Below are 20180 nucleotides of genomic sequence, written 5' to 3' on the forward strand. Positions count from 1 at the left end.
GTTTTTGTTGTGATTAGAGGAACTTTTTTTTTTTCTATTTGACGGCACATCCAGGGCCACCCACGAAGCTGTTAGCTGTGCAGAGGTTCCACGAAGCTGTCTCAGTAAGAGATAGCTGTCACTTTCTCCTTAGCTGGAGAAGGAGCTCTACTGTGTCAGATAGCAGACAGAGCAGGAAGAAAACCAGAGACCGACATTAAAAGGGAAATGTGGTATCATCATTTATTTTTATAGTATCCCAGTTTCTTATTTTCTCCTGCCTCTTTCCCTCTCACTCACTCTCTGTCTCTCTCCGTCCTTCTCACAGGAGCGAGTGATACAGCGGATACTCTTTTCCAGGAGGTCTTGGGTCGGAAAGACAAAGCTGACTCCACACGCAATGCACTCAATGTCCTGCAGCGTTTCAAGTTTCTCTTCAACCTGCCACTCAACATTGAACGCAACATCCAAAAGGTACTGAATAACAGTAGAAGCACCAGCACATGTATGACTCTTAAGTACCCAATGCAAAATAAGTATAGCTTCCCTTTGCCTCCACACCAGCATGCTTGTAATGCTGTCATTTGAGTGACTGCGTGTAGTGAGACATTGGATGAAGCCTTCAGCTCTCTGTTAGGTGATGGAGGAGGTGAAAATGTGTTTAGGTCTTCTTATTTGTGAGGATTTTGTCATTGACTTGGTGTACATGAAACTAATCTTGAGTTCATTTTGCTGTCATAACAGAACATTGTCATTGCAAATGATGGTAATATTGTGAGAGAACAGTGTTTGCTCTGACCAGTACACGGAAGGTGTGGCTTAAAATTCATCAGTTAGGATAAAATACTGCAAACATAATGGCCCCCATGAGAAGCAATTACAGGTCCATGAGTGTGTTCACTTTCACCTCATTTCACTTAACTTTATTGTCCCTCCTCGGGGAAAATTCCCTGTCCTAACAGCAGCCTTTAAAAATACAACAGCAAGCAAGTAGCACATAAATACATAATATAACCCAAGAAAAACAATGACTATAAAACACTTAAATCTATCTAAAACTACTTAACAAATTTAGCAATCATAGAGTCTCTAGTAATTGTTTTTGCTTTTTTAAGCTAAGCATTCTAAGCATTTACTTTATTTGGAATGTGAGCGAGGCCTGTAACCCCAACCACTCCCAGTGTGAATGTGTAACTTTGAGAATGTCATTGGAGCTGTTCTGAAAAAGAGAGTATTGCTCTTAGTGAAACCAACAAATAAAGGTTAAAAAACACCTTATGTGTCTCTGTTTGAGAGCTTCAACTTATTACATATTGCTGTCAGCCCGTGTAGCTGTTGTTTGTAGTATAGTTGATTCACATAGCTAAAAGTGGTTGAGCTCAAATCTGACAGCCCTACAAACAAAAGACCATTCAACATTGTGGGGTTACTGCAAATTTTAATTATTAATTGTTACTTCAAAGTTAAAGTTTTCTTTATTGCAGTGTTTCCCAGTATTTATGTTAAAGTATATTTGTTTTATTGCACAGATTGAATGGCCATCATCCAGAGGATGGACCTAGAGAGGCTTAAATATTCTGTGCCTGTCAGATGAGTTATTTTTAATATAATTAATTAACCTAGCTGACTTTTCTCTCTCAGGGAGATTACGACGTGGTGATCAATGACTATGAGAAAGCCAAGTCTCTTTTTGGCAATACTGAGGTCCCTGTTTTCAAAAAAGGTGAATACATTTTTCATTGTTCTTATTTAATAGAATTAATGAAATGAAGTAAAAGCAAATGTTTTTTCATTTATTCTTGATTAAAACTGTTTTCGCATCATTCTGTTTTAGTGTATGCCGAGGTTGAGACGAGGATCGGAGCTCTGAGGAGTCTCCTCCTGGAAAAACTGCTGCAGACCCCATCAACACTGCACGACCAGAAGAGATACATCAGGTTTCTTTAAAGTTATTTCATCTGTATTCCTTTTAGTCGTCATGAAGTTTGCTGTACACACCTCATACTCTTGGATAACATTAATCTACATGTTAAGCTGTGTTTTCCACATTTCACACTCTTTACATGTGTACGTGTCACACGCTTCCTGCACGTTGCGAACAATCCGTGTATATTAAACATACAGTCTGATACTCCATTAGACTCGTTTTAGATTATTTGATGTCTGTCTGTGTCATCGTTTACCAGAACTTCCTCCAACTTTCTTCTGTCTGCCTCTCGCTTTTCTCTGAATGTTCACTCTTCTTCTCAGCTTTCCGTTGTCCCGTTCTCTTTTTTTCTGTTTCTATTTTTCTCTCTTGTCTTGCCTTTCTTTCCCTCTTTCTGCCCTCTATCCATCTGTCCATTCATACTTGTGGTCTCTCCCGATTTATTATTGTTAAGACCAACCCGTCAGGATCACAGAGACCAGTTCTCAACCACACGGCAACATCTTTCATCCTGCTGCATTAGGCACGGCTCTGAACGCCCACTCAGCTCCTGTTTACTCTTGCCAAAGGATGGTGAATGGTGGGAGCTGTGTGCATGTGCGTGTGTGTGTATGTTTTGTGCCCTTGAGTGCTCAGACCTCTGAAAGATGCCACCTAATAAGAAACAAATGCACAGTCGGTTCAGAGGATGACAGTAGAGGGAGCCAGGCCACAGCTCAGAGTCATGTCACCCCACAGGTCTCTGAGGAGAAATGTTAGATGAAAGAAGGTGAAGCGTTCAGAGGCGGGCAAGAAGATTGAAATAGCCTTTTTTACAGCTGACTTTCATTTATCTTCATCCCTGCATACATTTATGCAGTGAGCAAAAACATTAAATTGTGCTTTGAGTTTGTAAGCATCTATATTTACACACTGACTTAAAACCCCTATGGAATTCTTATGTGATTATGTCATGAATTCAAAAAGCACACTTTCAAATCCTACACATATTTGGTGTGCACATGCTTTTTTCGTTCAGTATGACACAAGTCTGATACTGGATGAGCAGTGATTTGAACATCACACACATACCAGGCCACAAGTGTTAAAGATCAATAACACAACCAAACATTTTATTCACATTTTACAACTAATTAAAATAAAGGAAGCTGTTTTTTTACATAATCATTGAACATGGCCCCTGAGGTAATTTTTTTTTATCTTCTTTTTGTAATTTGAATGTAAGTGTCCATCTTTTTCTACTTCTTGATCTTAACTCTGAATTCTGGTCTTGCCTTTTATATGGTATCCAGAATGGATGCTGTGGATGTGGATGCTGAAAGCCTTTTATTGACATCTTTATGAAATGTATATCTGAGCTAACTGTGAATGTATGCACTCTATACAGATTGAGGACAAATTAGATTAGTATTAATTAATGTGGAGATATAGCAAATGCAGATACCACGAGGTATCTCTAATGAGAGATGAGCATGGAGAGCAGAGTTTCCTTGGAGAAACTTTGCCTATGAGCATGAAGCTGTGCTGGTATTTTGTGGTGGAATACCATACTAAGGCACATTATTTGCTGTATTAAAGTATTTATTTACCTTTATCCTTCAGGAGTCGATTGTCAAATGTCAGGTGTTCTGCTCCCTCCTCTTTCCTCTGATGTCTACTGTACCTGCAAACCAGCACCCCATCACAATAGGAGAATGTTTTCCTTTTTTTTCTTCCTCAGCTGTAAATTTGACACACCTGTGTGCTTTGTGTGTTGTTTAGATACCTGTCTGACCTGCACGCTCCAGGTGACCCAGCATGGCTGTGCATCTACGCTCAGCACAAGTGGATCCTGCAGCTGATGCAGAACTGCAGAGATGAGTTCATTGGTGGCCAGAGAGGTGACTAACTCACACAAGCACGCACATGTCTAAGCTGACTCGCTTTACACATGACGTGAAAAGCCTCTATTTAGCATTTCCAATCAGGCGGCTGGTGGATGTCATGTGAGTCTGAAGGTAGCTGAGAGAAGAGAGCGAGCCAGCTGCCTCTCTGTTGTACCAGCCCCCCTTCACCGCCCGCCCCTGCCTGAAGCCCAACTGTTTATTTTTTCATGAATGTATGAATAAGATGAAAGTGAGGGAGCATTGGCTTTGGCTTTGGATTTCAGGGCTTGACATGTTACTGCACACGCACACATACAAACTCTCTTTCTCACTCACACAAAGCTTCACAGATGGATTGGAGCAATTAACCCCAATTAAGCTGTTTCTCTGTTAAATCAGCCAGCAGAAAAATGTGAACGTGAAACCGTCCACTCAGGAAGAACAGCGATTCACCAGACACACACACACACTCACACTCCTACACCCATACTTACACAAAGGTACCCATACAGATACACTGTGAGTGGGTGGCTGCTTCACATAGTGGAGCTGGAACATAAACATGTCTAATGCTAAGGGTAACAGTGGTTTCCGGGGCTCAGGCTTGATGGATCTGGGGGTTGGTTTGCTCCCTGCCTCTCCACAGTTAAATATCATCTTGATTATCATGTCAGGGATGGCCCCTTTTCACTCCACACGTGCATTCCACAGCAGATCAACATGTGGCAAGGAGTGTAGCTGCAATTGCATGCAAATCGCATGCAAATCACAATCAACCCAGGTATTCTGAAAATTGCTGCTTTGCAAAAATGCATAGAAACACATAGTGAGAAATGCACATTTACAGTTAATTATTTTAGTATAACAGTAAAAGTATAAAATATAAAGTATGAAAATATAAAATGCATCTTTTTAATTCAAGAGGAACATTAGATCAAACAATATTCTATATACTATACAATGCTGACAATATGTAAATAAACAAAATAAACATTTGTCAGTGTTTTCCAAGAAAAATGACTTCTCCAAACAAGACTCTTGAGCTTCCACATCTCTGTTTAAGGTCCTTTAGGTTTAGCCAACAAGAGCTGCTTGGTTAAGATGAGAGAAAGATCACCTTCGTATTTAAAAGAAACCAAACTTGACTGTTTCCAGCAGGCAGGACCTGAGTTTGAGTTTGTGAGGGCTTTTTTGCGGTGGTTAATAACATCTCGATACCTCCACCTTTGCCACCAAGAGAGGACAGACATGATCCGCACAACCACATTAGGTCACTTTTAATGAAAATGTAAATGAAGGTTGTCTTAAAGGCACCCTGTGAAGTTTTCTCCTAAATAAACACAATTCTGTTTACGTTTGGTGTTTCTCATCAAAACATTTGCAAAACAGAATTTTTTGAGAGTGACACAAGGTTTTTCAGGCTTCCAACTTCTTTGGGTACATAAAGAGCTTGCTCAGCAGAGTCCCTGTCTTGGAACATTTTTATTTTTATTGGACCAAATATAACTTCTAATAACACAAAAAGTTATGTTGTCAGTGTTTGTGAGCTCTGAAAATTGAATTCAGCTGTTTCTTTCATGGAAAAAAGTATTTTCAGCCCAGTGGTCATCAGGGCTACAACTAATTTATTATGATTATGTAGATTTTTGATTAATCTGTTGATTCTTTCAGTGATTATTGGTTTAGCCAATGAAATATCAAAAAAGTGAAAAATGATCATCATTCAAATTGCTTCTTTTGTCACACTAACAGTCCAAACCCCCAGAAACTGTTCATCCACTATAATAGATGATAAACGTCCACAAATGCGCACATTTAAGGAGCTGGAAGCAGCAAATATTTTATACTTTTGCTTGAATAATTGATTAAAAGATTAATTGAATATGAACATACAAAATTAAAGAAAATGCAAATTTGCTGTCACTTGACTTATCAATTTATCGGCTTATCAACTATTCCATTATCATTCCAGCTATAGTAATTGTCATGTGGTCTGCAATTCTGACTGTGGCCACTAGGCTAGAAACACCTTATTGCCCAGCGTTGTTCCTGGAATGGTGGCCAGGGTGCTAGTAGAGTAAACAATACAAATACAGCGGGGACCTCATCTAAACAGCATGACCACTGGTCATAAACTCCAACATACACTGACACATTTCAGCAGTTGACTGACAGTGTTATCTGTCTGTGAAGAGAAGTCTTCATATACATAATGACAAAAAGCACCTACATGAACAAGCACACGATCCTTCTCTTTTTCTGTCATTACCTCTCTTGTTGTTTGCCACAGCCTGCTGTCTCCTGTCCATCCGCTGTCACACTTAACAGCGAGCCCCTCTCTCCCCACCTCTTCCTCTCACGCACACATACACCTGGTAGCTATTTACCATCCCCGCTCTTTGCTGCTCACCTCTCGCCCAACTACGAAACCCATGCCTCTTGAAACATCCATCCACCGAGGCAGCCCTTGAACAGCCACCAACATGAAACCACATCCACCACAAAATCCCCCCGACCCAGTCTTCCTCCTCTTCCCTCCCACCCTCATACCCCTCTCTCAAATAGCCAGAATCCCCCTTACGGAGTACCTCACAGCCTCCCCTCTGCAGGCAGCCTCCTGCTCTTCCTCCTCGTATCACATGTACCAGCTCAGTGTATTTATAAACCATCTTTTATGCTATTGTCAGCTTCACACGTGGCAGGGATTATTCCTCTGTGATGGATCACTCATGTTTGCACTAACTAATGTCATATTCTGTTTCTTGTGTTTCTCAGTCCAGAATATAAGGTCAGAGGTTGTTCTGGTGTAGTTATGATTCCATTAATTACTATATAAATTGTCTTAAACATGAAATCTGTCTCTGTTGTACCAAAAGCCTGAAGTTTTCTTGTGAGGAAGCAAAGCAGCGCAAGTTGCTTCCGTATGTCTAAACAGTCTCGTTGCGCCCCGGTGCTGCAATCTGACTCTGCCCAATTCAATTATAAACTGCAGAACTCTTACTTCCTGAACAGCTCCTCTTCTGCCAATATCAACACAATTATCAGGAAATTTTGTTCATAGGAAAATTGGTTTGTCAGTGAACAATTACATGGGTTTGAGTGTTCGTAGATGAAGCATGCGGTTGTGATTTTAGACTCTGTCGATAACGTTCTAGGAGAAACGTGTAAATTATTATACTTCAATTAGAATGGTAATCATTTGATTTTTTTTTCTCCTCAAAGAAATCAAGAAACTCATTGTCTTATCTGTTTCACTTTATTATCTGTTCAATATTAAAAAGCTGGTGAAAGAAAGCAGTGAAAAGTTCAACAAGAAGCTGAAATGAAATGTTAGGGTAAAACTGATTTACCATCTTTGTCTTTACTTTTTAAATACCAGACACATATTCTCAGCTGCCAATACTTCAAAGGCACTTTTATTGCCTTTTAATCTGGTGGTTCTCTCATGTTGAACAGTGAGAGGACACGTGAGACAAAAAATATGGCCGGGAAGTCACTTTTTTTTATTTTTGTGTAAATTTAAAAAAGTAGTAATAACAATAATAAAAAATGATAAACAGTGTTTAACATAACAAACAATCATATGAAAAATGCATACTATAATGATGATGTATGTTTTATTTTCGTTTGCGTGGGAAGTAAGCTAAATTTAAACACGAGTCAGTAAGGTGTGTGTGTGTGTGTGTGTGTGTGTGTGTGTGTGTGTGTGTGTGTGTGTGTGTGTGTGTGTGTGTGTGTGTGTGTGTGTGTGTGTGTGTGTGTGTGTGTTTAGAGAGAAAGCATGGGTGTGTGGTCAGGGTAAGTGACCCCTCGAGGAACAGGAACTCCTCCGACCTGCGGAGAAACATCAGACCTGATGAGGAAGTGAGCAGGTGACACACATTGTCTCAGTGTCTTCAACACATGCACACACAGCGGTTCCTGTATTTTAACCCTCAGACTGTTTGTGAGAAACAGCACGGCAGCATGAAGATTGGTTTGAACACATAAAGCCGCCTTGCACACACATAAGCACTCACACCTAAACTGTCACACACACATACACATTCTAAGAACAGTGGGGGTTCAGCTGACACCTGGATCAACAGCAGCTCCCATCCCTGTAAAAAGAGAGGAAAACATCACAGAGACAGACAGCACAGTTCCATAAGGGCTGAGTGTGCGTGCGTGTGTGTGTGCATGTGTGTGTGTGTGATGTGAGAACGCTTAGTGTGTTTACAGATTCAGATGACTCAAATGAAAATTTCCTTACATTTTCCTGTCTGGAGGTCTGTGTTATATGCACATTCGGTTCAACCGCATTTGCTCCTTTGCTTGGGGATTTCTCAATACTTGCTTACACACTGTGTCAGTCTGTGACTCACCAGAGCACTCTTCTCTGTGTGTGTCAGACACATGTTTTGGAAATGTGGCCATCCATTTCTCTTCGTGTAGACAAACTACATGTGGGCGGATTGCAGCGTTGCACTAACTCGTCTGCAGAGTTTCATTTTCATTGTAGTAACTTTGACCCTTTCTATGCCGACCTGTTTCACTTTCATTCCTTTGTCGACTTTCACCCTCTCTTCAGTTATCTTAAAGTCATCTCATGGAGTCATTGCACTGTAGTTATCCTCTCACTAGCCGAGATAGGAGTGTGCGGTTGCAGAACGACTTGCTCGTTTGTCGCTGCTGCAAAGCTCCCTGTTGCCATCTAGTGGAGTTCTGGTTTTTGCCTGAGGATCAGCCATAACTGAGCCCAGTGTGGCCGACGTAAACCCACTTAACCCCGGTGCTCACAAAGCCCACAGCTCTGTTTCCTCACCCTGGAAACAACGGGACATTCTCTCAGCTGCGGCCCACGGCAGAGACCGATCAGAACACAAATAAAGAAAGGCCGAGAGGGGCGAGGGAGGATTGTTTGGTGTGAAAGCCTGCTGAGCTTATTGAGGAATGTGGAATTATGAAAATGGCTTATTTGATTATTTGATATCTCAAGTATGTGTTTCTCTTTCCTCCAAGTTCATTTCTCATATCTCGCCCCCTTCCCTCTCTTTCTCCCCCTTTTGTTCTGTCTGTCAGTGAGCGTCGGAGCGGTGGACTCGGAGGGGGATACCCGTCCGTCTGCCATAGGCAGGCTCAGCCACACGGCGTCTCTGAAGAGAGGGGGCAGTCTTCGAACACCTCGACCCAGCAGTGAGCACAACAATCATCTTATAACTCAGCAACACATTCGGTGCTGAGGAGGGATTTCCCTGTTTAGCCTCCCCCTGCTTCTGTTTGTTTGTGTGTAACACTTCTTGTCATATACAGTGCTTAGGGGAATCACAGTATATGAGTCGTGCGTAAGGGAGCTGCAATAAATGTACAAACATAAACAAAGCTGTTGTACCTGGAAGTGAGATATATCCTCCAGTGATTCTTTGAAGCACACATTTTAACGGTTTGCTGGTTCATCCTTTAGACCCCCTAACACCTTCCAGTACATCATTGATTTGTATTTAGTGTCAGTGGATATGTGTTACGGTTGGGCAATGTGGCCTTGAAATAATCCTGTAATATTTTTAGGCTTGTTGTGTTTACAGCACATCATAAGTTTTGATATTCTGATATCTCCTCAAAAGCACTTAATTGATGCTAGGAATAGATGACAAAATCAAATATCATTTTGATATGTTAATATTAAATAATGTGTTTTTGAACAAATATCTCATTTTTTATTTCTGTGACAATGTTGTAATGATGGCTATTGGTAAATATTGATAAATACTCATCAATATCATGAATATAATGATTTATGGGTAAAGATAAGTATTACAAGAAGAAGATAGATGATATATATTCTCACATTGGATTAGTGATATAATGTTATATATATATATTGCCCAGCCCTTGTTTGTGTAATAAAGTTTGTGTCTGTCTGTGTTGCAGCCTGGCGTTTTGAAACCCCCCAGCAGGTGCAGTTTGTGGAGAAGCTGTCGGATGTGGTGATCGGTCAGTTGCCCAACTTCTGGAAGCTTTGGATTTCTTATGTTAACGGAAGTCTTTTTAGTGAGGTAAATACCAGTGATGAGGTTGTATAGTGCCAATAAACACATAAAGTGTGTTCATACCTGACATTGATCTGCATGCTTGGTGATCCAATCACTAGTGGACAGCTCTGAGTCCGTCAGTTCACACCTGGCTTTAGAATGTGTCTCAACATTCAATCAGATCTCACATCCCCGCTCCATGTGAAAATAAACATATATATCTTTCCATTTGTAAAGACCAAATGAGTTTTTAATCAACAGACTTACATTTATAGCCAGCACTCGACAAACTGACACCTTTATTACACCAAAGAAATATCTGAATGTATATTTGTGTCTTTATCCACGGGCAGTCAGAAGAACTGTTTACTGAAGGCCATTTGGTAAAGTTTGAAATGTTGACAGTCAATAAAATGTCCTCTTTAGTGAAACTACTAACTTATTTATTTTAAAGGACATGGTGATAAAAATACTACTTTCAGTGCACTTCAGATGTATTCATCCGAATCTCAAACAATTTTTTCCCCTTACCTTTCTAGGTATCTAACCCTTCAGATACATGAATTTGATTGGTCTCACAAAACTACTAACAATAGTGCAGTGTCAGCTTTGGAATAAAGGCAAAAAAGACAAAACAAAATAGTAATGGGATGATCTGTCTGGATGATTTGTTTAAATTTGAAGATGATAAAGTTTTTTGCCTCTGCAGACCGGGGAAAAATCTGGGCAGGTGGAAAAATCGAAGAAGAATGCCAGACAGAGACAGAACGACTTTAAGGTATGAATCATTGTGACAGTCATACTTACTTTAGTTTTTAAGATAAACATCACCGTAACATGTTGTTTGTATGTACGGTGTGTGTTTATAGAAAATGATCGAGGAGATGACTCACAGGCTGGTGAAGCTCGTTCGGGGTGCACTTCTCCCTACCACCCTGCCACAGACAGATTTAAATCTTTACGGAGGTTGGGAGAACAAGACAGAGCTCACTGGAGCCTGGCTGACACAAATCATCCACACCGTCAGGTTCTCACTCTGTTTGAACTTGTTTCTCATTGATTATGTACAGTTCTGATATCTCTCCATGCCTGCCATACCATTGAATGGCTTCTCTCTCTCTCTGCTGCCTCTGCTGTCTCTCATCCAGGGGTTGCCATGATGCTCTGTCTGCCCTGGAGATCCCCAACGATTTGCTGCAGGTGATCCAGGATCTGCTGCTGGAGATGAGAGTTCACTGCCTCATGGTGACTCTTCTGCACACTACAGAAGGTGGGAGAGGACTCTGTGAGCTGGAACAATCATGCATGTCTTGTCATCAGTGTTGGGGAAGCTACTTTGCAAATGTAGCTTGTAAAACCACATGTACTTTAGCCTGGCAGTAGTTTAAACAAACTACATTTCTACCCCTGGAGAAATGTAGTTTGTAAAACTACTGCTAAAAAAAGTAGCTTTAGCAACTACTTGTACTCATCATAATCATTTAACTCAGTGTTAAATAAATCAACACGTGGTGTATATGAAGCAAAATATAATAGCATACAAAAAGTTCACATGCCAGCAGAAAGTCCAGAGGCACTTTAGAACACTAGAACTAGATGCCAGGGTAGCATCACTTGTTGACAGAACACATGAGCAGTCTCTAAAAGTTTTTATCAGACAGCCGGGTGCATTTGGCATTAAAAACATCTTTACCAACACTAAAAAGCCACACATGCTGCACTGGCTTGGACATCGGTGTTGAACTGCACAAACACTTCGGACATTCTGGGTAGAGATTTGAAAGCATTTTGTGGGGACTCATCTGGTTGACATTTTTGTTGTTCTGGCTTGGAGAGCTCACATGTGAACATGTAGGTCATGTCTGTATATGCATCTATAACCAACATGTGCATGCTCAAATATGGCCATTGTTGGGCTGGCGCATTCGAGGTCGCATCGGGGGTACAGGAGGGTTGTCCATGACGTGCTTGTGCCCTATGAGCACTGCCTTCCTTGGCACAAAGACCTTCCCACCCCAACTCTGTGAAGCATTTGAGGGCTGCAAGGGCAAGCCAATTAGAGGCAGTGTTGGTTTAGCATGTCATGACATGTTTCATGCCTTTATTCAAGGAAAAATAAAATGAAATGTATATTATATTGATATTTTTTTATAAAAAAAATATTTATTGGTCATCATTGGTCAAGATTGTAATTGAGTTGTTAAACTACAAAAAATGACCCAAGAATTAGTTAAAATACTTGACACAGCACAAAATATGAACGTAGTTTAACTGTGACCTAACAGGAAAGAGAGTAAGGATGGACCGCTCCTCATGCCTTTCTGTTGGGTCACACTCTGGGATCGACACCTTTTGTCTGCCATGACGGCGGCGCGTCGAAAATACAGCTGCTAACATGAGTAGTTCAAAAACCTTCTTTTTAGGAAACTGTATACACAAACAATGTTCTCAATGCTCGTGTTCATGTGTAGAGACCCTGGTGATACTACGAGCAAAGTTTCATGTTGTGTTGAGCCTTCTTAGTGTTTTAAAAATAGCGATTTTGATGCTAGCGTACGAGTGCCCTAGCACTTCATTGAAAATTTGTTTGCCCGAAAACAAACTACGGTAAATCTTCAAAGTGCCTCTTTCGTCGTAATTATGCTTTTACACGAAGGTTTGACTTGTATATATTCACAAATAAAGCCTAGGTTTCTTTTTGGTGAGAGTTTCACTACATGTAGTTTAAGTCTCCCCAACTGTGCTTGTCATGTCATGTCATTTTATAACCAAAATACAGATGATGCTGATTTTGCACCACACTCATCTTATACACATGACAATAACAGAATTCCTCTTCTAGTAATATCTTTATCATCCATTATCACCTGGATTTTGGTATTTTAGATATGCCATCTTTTATTTTAAATACTAAGAAGAAAATTAGTAAATTCTTAAATATGTAGCAATAAAACTAAACATAATATTGTTTGTAAGACTTGTTCACACTGGAAAACTAAAGAATATATGTTAAACTTTTGAAGCACTATATTTTTTTGTTGTTGAATTTAATGATGGAAAGGAAAATATTCTAAAAATTAAAATGGTGGCATGGTGTGAAATAATAAAAAACACAAATAACAAACATTGAAGGAATGTGTACTGCAAGCATTCTATCAATTCTTGTTAGCACAGAATATTCAAACACAGTAGTTTCTTGTGTACAACTACTGTAACAATTGGTGTATATTAGTATATAATACATTCTGTAAACAAGCAGTATGTCTTGTGGAATTGGGACACAGACGCAGATCATAAGTGCAGATTTATAACGGCACCATTCTTAAATACAAACACAGCACTGGCGATAAAGAGACATACCTGTTGGTGCTGCATTCCTTTTTTGAGTATTTTGCGGTCAGTGTCCTTAACTGTCACCTTTTACCTCTTACAACTTCTAGGGAAGTAATGGAGAAAGTGTTATGAGACTAAAACCAGACATGCCAGTTTCACTTGTGGTTAGTCATGGTCATTTTTAGAAGAGTGACTGATTTTCACTTAACTTTCCACCTCACTCGCATCAAATTGTGGTCTCGACACAAAGAGTTTGATTTTGTACCATGTTGGTGTTTTTCCTCAGAAATCCTTAACTCTGATCATATTTCATTGTAACGAGCCTGTGTGAAAGTGATCAAACTTCAGATGTTGAAAGGGTTTTTTTTTTTGGTCTGTGACTCAAGTAAACTGCAGAAAGGTTTCAGGTAATTGTCTCTTGATTCATTTTTGTGCTTTGTACACACTCAGATGTCAAGAGGCTCGCTGAGAAGGAGGACTGGGTGGTTGATAATGAGGGAATCACCAGCCTGGTAAGGATGTGTTATAGTAGTATGTCATATAATGAGAAATGATGGATATGCCAGCAAACTGTCAGTCCCATGTCAGATATGCACTCAAAGACACACATCAATATTAGTATTGCACTTTAAATATATGGTTTTTTTTGTAGCTAGGTCTCTTTCTATTTTAAAACACGAAAGAATTTTCTTTTACTTTTTTTAAGATTTCAAACAATTTTTGTGTCACAAAGCGTCCCCTGTGACCTTTAAAGATACAGTGTAATGTGTTTGTGTTGCTGTTTAGGTTGCCAACCTCGTATGATGAAGTCGAAATGAATGTCTTCAGAGGGCAGGTTTTATAATCTGAGTTGTCTTGTTTTATGCGCAGCCTTCACAGTTTGAACAGTGCATGGTCCAGATGCTGCAGTCACTCAAAGAGCCTCTGGAGATCAAACCAGGAGAAATAAATGTAAGAAAATCGCCCACAGTCATCAATACAAATAACTAGAGTAGCAGAAGAATCTGTTGAATCGTTACCACAGCTTGCCTTGTGAAGCACTTTTTTGAGTGCTTGCTTTGCTGCGTCAGTGTCTGTCATATGTTTGGCCAGTCCCAAACATTTGTTTCTAACACACTTTGAATATCCCATACTTGAACATCTTCCATTGCAGAGGGTACTGGTGTCAAACATGCACTGTCACTAGATGCTGCTTCCTTTCAGGATGTGTCAAAGCCGAGAATGAATAACTGAACTACAATCAATAAAGTGTAGTCAAAGAAAATGTTTACTCTCTGCTGCTTCAGGTGCAGTTTAGCTCACACCAAATCACCACCATGTAATCATTGAGCAAAGCAGTTCTGGTGAATATAGCAAGAATCATGGATTCCTCCATTTAAAGGTGCACTACGTAGTTTTGGAATAGAAATTCGAATGATATGATTTACATTATTTAAGAGGTAATAATTAGGGCTTACAAAGTTGACACGATAATAACGATAATACGGCAAAGTCCTCTTAACAGCGTTCATTTTTTGGACACGCGATTAATGTACACAGGTTATGACCCTCAGCACACCTTATAGTTTGGGAGATCAGTAAGCGATGCAGCAATAACATTGTGGAGGGCAAGCAGAAACAAACCTCCTTGAGCAGAAATCAATAAAGAAAAGGGTCTTGAGTCTCAAACACCACTTGCTGGCTCAGCAGATAACTTAACAGTACTAACAACTTGAAAAATATCTGTTAAGATACATTTAGAACAGATAAAGTATGTGCCATTAATTTGCGATGTTAACTATAGACAATTGTGCAATTGATTGTGATGAAATATTTTAATCAATTGACAGACCTAGTTATTTATTTATTTCCATTACTGAATAAACACGCCATCCTCAGAGGAGAGTCCCCAGAACACATGGTGCACCTTTCATACAGAAACTAGAAACAAACCATATGAGATTATGCCCAATAAATATATCAGTGCACAAAAACACACACCATTTAATACCAGGTTGACTTGAACAGGATAGTGGGGCTTTTCTGATGTTGTTTCACTGTGTTTTTGATCAGGTGCTGCAGTTGGATCAGGTCCAGGATCAGGCCACAGAGCTCAGTGTGAGCATAATGAAGGTAAGATCTATCAGCCTGCAGTCAGCAGTACTGACATTAACTGTTTATTATGGGGCATCTTGCCTTATTCGAATCGAGGGTCTAAGGAAGGAGTAGGTCATTCAACGTACATTGTACAGTTTGTAAAGCCCACTGAGGCATTCATCTCAGGCTAGGAAAATAAAATTGATTTGACTGACATGCTCACTTGCACACAATTGAACCTTCTTTTTTCCCAATGTTAATTTAAAATGTGCACGTTAGTCATGTAAAATGCATGCTTTATGCTCTCATTTCTCAATTATAACAACACTTTCACTAACATCAGGTTGGCTATCTAATTTCACTGTTGGACCACAGACTACAAATATTTTTCTTAATAAAATCGGCACACCAGGAATGCCAGCCATGCCAAAGCTGGAGGTTTTTAAATGTTACAGTAACAGCTGGAAAAAAAAAAGAAAAAAAACAGAAATAAACAAATCTACAGATTTCATGTAGCTCCACAATGCAAATCAACCAGTTTTCTAACCAGAAGTGACTGCTGCTGTTAGTGAAACATCGCCCTGATTTGTTCTTTACTAAAGGAATAACGGAAAAACGGTCCACTGAAGCACTGACTCACCTTCTAATCTGTCATCTAAAGCTGTCGTGAGCTGACAAAGTTTATCATATAGAATAAGAGAGTCATGATCTGTTTTCATTTGTTTGACTCAGGTTTTCATAAACTGCTTGGAGCAGCTGAGCACTAAAACAAATGGAGACATTGATACATCTCAGTAAGTATTTTGACTGGTTGATATATTTGGTTCTAATGTACACAACTGTGAAAATATGTTAATATTTTGTGTGTGTGTGTGTGTGTGTGCAGCAACATTTCAGTGGACCTGTCTTCTCCAAATCGGTTTCCTGGCGTTCAAGAAGGCTTCAGTCCAACATCTGTGAGTGTGATGTTTTTTTTTATTATTTCCTCTAAACTGTTTGGCGTTTAGATCACCTGAAATCCTCCATGTGGCATCACCAAAGCGTGGGTTCTCTCCTTCACACTGCTAGACAAACACGTGTGTCACTCATTCAAACCACAAAATGTTATCAGGCTGTTTCCTGGTTGTGGACAAGAAGCAGATACATCCTCATTTCCTGTAACTTGTTTGAGATGTTAGAGAAGGGGGTAGCGAAGTGGAGGAGGCCGAGGAGGACGATGAGGAGGAGGAAGAGCAGGGTGTAGAGTGCTTCTGGTAAAGGGAAATGGAGCAAGATGCAGAGGGGGTTTCCCCAGCCTGAATATGTGTAGCAGGGTTAGGCAGTCCGACTCGAAGGAGTGCAGCTGACCAGAGTTAAAACTGGTGTCAGTTATGATATAGATGTTTGTGTTTGTCCATTTGTCAAGCTAGAGACCACCACATACAAATAAGGACGGTGGTATCTGTCTGCCATTCCTTCATCAGCCCTCTAAAGTCTCTTATCTTGTCTGTAGGTCTGCCATCTTGGTTAGATCAAGTGTGAAAAACAAATTGCTGCCGATGATGACATCATTTGTGGTTGTCAATATGTAGGCTAACCATTCTGTCATCACTCTTCCGTGTTTGTGTCTTTGTTCATTTGTATGAAGTGCTGTGTGTTTGTGCTTTTCTGTCTATTTTTGAAAGCACCATTTTTAGTATTAGACTTTGAGAATGAGGACATTGCAGCAAAGAGAAGAAGAACAGTTCCAAATTTGAGACATCTTTTTGAAGGGCAGAACATTTAAGATTAAATTTAGAGATTCATATTGAAGATTTGGGGTACATTTTGACATTTCAAAAAGTTGAGCATTTTTGCATAGGGCATTTTAGGATGAGAGGAATCAGTGAGGAATTGTGGAGAGACAACACATATTTAGAAAACGTGGGCAGGCTTAAGATGAAAAGATAGAGCCTTTTAGAAGGTGGAATACTTTTGGAAAGGACATTTTCTGTAAACTCTTTCAACAGCAGTTGGGAGAAGACAATTTTGGAGGTGATGACATTTTAGAAAGTGACTATAAGAATTGGAGCCATTTTAGGAAACTGAAAACGTTTCAACAAAGCAAGGACATTTTTCCAAGTGAAAACAGTCTATTTACGAGTACTTTCTTGCAATTCAAGATCAGCTTAGTTAACTAAGGACATTCAGAAAAGGAGATTAGAACAAGTTAAAGAAGTGACAACGCTTGAAAATTTTAAGAAAGTGAGGACGTTTTTCACAAAGTGAATGCAATAGTGGAAAGGGGGGACAATTTCATAGAGTGAAAATATTTTAGAAAGTGTGGACAAGTTTGGAAATTGGAGCTATTGTTGGAATTTTACCAAGAGACAGAGAGTCTATTTCAGCAAGGCAAAGTAGCAAGTGAGCTAATGTAAGGAACTTTTAGACAGTGAAGCAATTTTTGAGAAGTGTGGACATTTAGAAAAGTGAAGACAAGTTTAGAAGTTAGAAAATCAGAACATTTTATTTGAGATGGAATATTCAGAAAAGTTACTACGTATTTGAGAACGTCATTTTGTGCGGTCTTCACTTCTACTAACAAGGTTGAAGCCAGGCTAAAGATAAGATTTGGGACCAGGCCTGTAGTTGTGATGGTTATGGTCAGGGACTGGGGAACACATTCAGTCTCTGAAAGTCCTCACAAATATAAACCTGTTTTTGTGGGTACAGGAGCAACGTCTACTGATCATCCTCAGTAACTGCCAATACCTGGAGAGGCGCACCTTCCTGAACCTGGCCGATCACTTTGAGAAGCACGGCTTCACGGGGACTGAGAAGATCACACAGGTCAGTGCCACACTGTGTTAATAATCATGTCAAATTTAGAGCTATGCTTTAAAATAACTGTAGAGACTTCATGTAAAGACAAAAATACTCTGTGTCACTGTGCTGATGAGAAGTGTGTTGTGTTGTCATTTAAAATAAAGCAGATGAGAGATGCTCATTCTCTTCTGAGCAGAGATATGACTCCTCTTTAAAAAGAAAGTAAAGGTCATGGATGTCTTGGAAGCTCAGTTCAACTTCATTACCCCTTTCTCTTCTTCACACATACACTGACACACAACTGAACACAATGACTAATGGCTGAATCACAGTAAGTGTTCAGTTGGTTTTTCCTGTAAAAACAAGTGAACATCATTTTCTTTGAAAGATTATTTTGACTTGTATTAAAAGAGCAAAATAAGCCTGACAGTTTCATTTTAATCTTCAGATATCAACCCAGCTGTTAATAGAGCTTTGAATTCCCCTTTTATGTCGGTACCAAACAACACAGTGAAAACTGTGAAAGACTGCAAATTTAAAAAAATAAAGTCACAAATTCTACAAACAGGATATTCATTTAAACATTCTCCCATCACATATAGGGCTGCCTGGCAACTCGATATTAGCATTTGATTATCATTTGGCTTTAATCGGAAACACATATTGATGACACATCACGAGACAACAAAATTCTTTTTTAAAAAAACAACATGTTTCTAGGAAAATAATTACGTTGATTTAACAGATCAAAACAAAACAGAAACAGTCATCAAAGTTTTCGTTTTCACACATTGGATGACTTGCTAATAAAATGGGTCTTCATTTCGGTCAGTGAACATCATTGTCATTATTTTAAATGTGATGTTGACTGGTGCTGTGGGATTTATTTTCCTTTTAGGCGATCCTTCATTGATTTCTTTGTGAAAAGGGTTGACCCCGAACAAATATATAATATCTATATCTGTATTATATTTTGTTGTTTGTTGTTCAATCACTGAAGGGTGGTGTTTTTTAATGAATAATTTATATGGAGATGATAGATGGGTATAAAACCAAGGATTTGTTGATCTTCACAAGCCAGATATGACAGTCCAACCACGGTTTACCATCATTACTGAAAAAAACAGTTGGATCATGTGTCTCCTAATGAATAGATTGATTTCAGCATAATTGCACTATGGAGTGGCAATAAAAAGAATATTGGATACTTCCTGTCTTCATTTACTTGTGGTAACATTGTGTATCGTTGACCTGCCAGGTGAGTGTGGACGCTGTACGACAGCTGGACAGAAACCTCTTTGAGGCCTACATTGAGAGGCGAGCTGACCCGATCGCAGGCTCTCTTGAGCCGGGCATCTACGCTGGATACTTTGATTGGAGAGACTGTCAACCACCTACAGGTACAGCTCACTGAGAGCTTCTGAATCTGCGTGCTGTCCATGTGAAAAAACCTGGGATATGTCTGAGATGATGAGGGGAAATCACCCGCGGCAAGCACTAACTGAACCGATTGTAGCAGAAATTAGCCTGTGGCATGAGAACTTGACAAATCTAGTGTGATCTGTGTTGTTGTGGTTCTCATGTGTCATGTGTGGAGTACAGCTCTTTGATGGCTTACTGTAAACACCCCTAACATCACTCTGTTGGTCCCCCCCAAGAGTCTCGTGGCCTTTGTGCTCAGCTGTGGGTGTGCAGCACTGTGTGTGTGTGTGTACATATGAGTTAGTTTGACTTTTTGCTCACCAGATGCACTCCAAACCCAGGTGAAACTTAAATGTGTATATGTGGTTTACCTTCGCACAGGATGTGAAGCAATATGTCAGTGTGTGAGAGCTCTGGGTGAATCCTCGGGTGGGCAGCAGCTCATTACACAGCTTTAAAAGCAGCATTGATCGAAAGTTAGGCCTTGCTCTGGTTTGTTCCTGTCGCTGTGAGTTTGTGTGCTTGGGCTGCATGTGAAAGAGGAACATTTTGGACACTAAACCACAGATCTAGGATATGAGACTTTCACTTGTTGCACTTGTGTGTGGGACTGATGTTGGTGTGTGGGTGCTGCACGGCATTAGAAATCCAGTTTCAGTACTTTCAGTCTGTTGTTGTCTCTTTTTGTTTCACTGTTTGATGCAACACATTTACTTTAGTCTGTCCTTTATATCTTTATCTCGTCACAGATCTGTTTAAAGTCAAAAATAATATTGTTTTCAT

At 39.8% G+C, this 20180-nt stretch overlaps 1 protein-coding gene across 1 annotated transcript in view; it reads left to right on the plus strand.

The window, feature by feature from the left end:
• Window positions 1-20180, plus strand: part of exoc2 (exocyst complex component 2) — a 49297-nt gene that overhangs the window by 25104 nt on the left and 4013 nt on the right. The window contains exons 8-23 of the mRNA XM_037115059.1: window positions 308-453; window positions 1621-1702; window positions 1814-1916; window positions 3668-3786; window positions 8833-8946; window positions 9682-9806; window positions 10492-10560; window positions 10652-10809; window positions 10931-11052; window positions 13566-13627; window positions 13986-14066; window positions 15168-15227; window positions 15924-15985; window positions 16078-16147; window positions 17883-17999; window positions 19234-19375. Of these exons, the coding sequence (XP_036970954.1) occupies window positions 308-453; window positions 1621-1702; window positions 1814-1916; window positions 3668-3786; window positions 8833-8946; window positions 9682-9806; window positions 10492-10560; window positions 10652-10809; window positions 10931-11052; window positions 13566-13627; window positions 13986-14066; window positions 15168-15227; window positions 15924-15985; window positions 16078-16147; window positions 17883-17999; window positions 19234-19375 (1632 nt within the window). The remainder of the gene's footprint in view (window positions 1-307; window positions 454-1620; window positions 1703-1813; window positions 1917-3667; window positions 3787-8832; window positions 8947-9681; window positions 9807-10491; window positions 10561-10651; window positions 10810-10930; window positions 11053-13565; window positions 13628-13985; window positions 14067-15167; window positions 15228-15923; window positions 15986-16077; window positions 16148-17882; window positions 18000-19233; window positions 19376-20180) is intronic.

Source organism: Acanthopagrus latus, chromosome 11 (genome assembly GCF_904848185.1).
Source record: "Acanthopagrus latus isolate v.2019 chromosome 11, fAcaLat1.1, whole genome shotgun sequence".
Lineage (NCBI taxonomy): Eukaryota > Metazoa > Chordata > Actinopteri > Spariformes > Sparidae > Acanthopagrus > Acanthopagrus latus.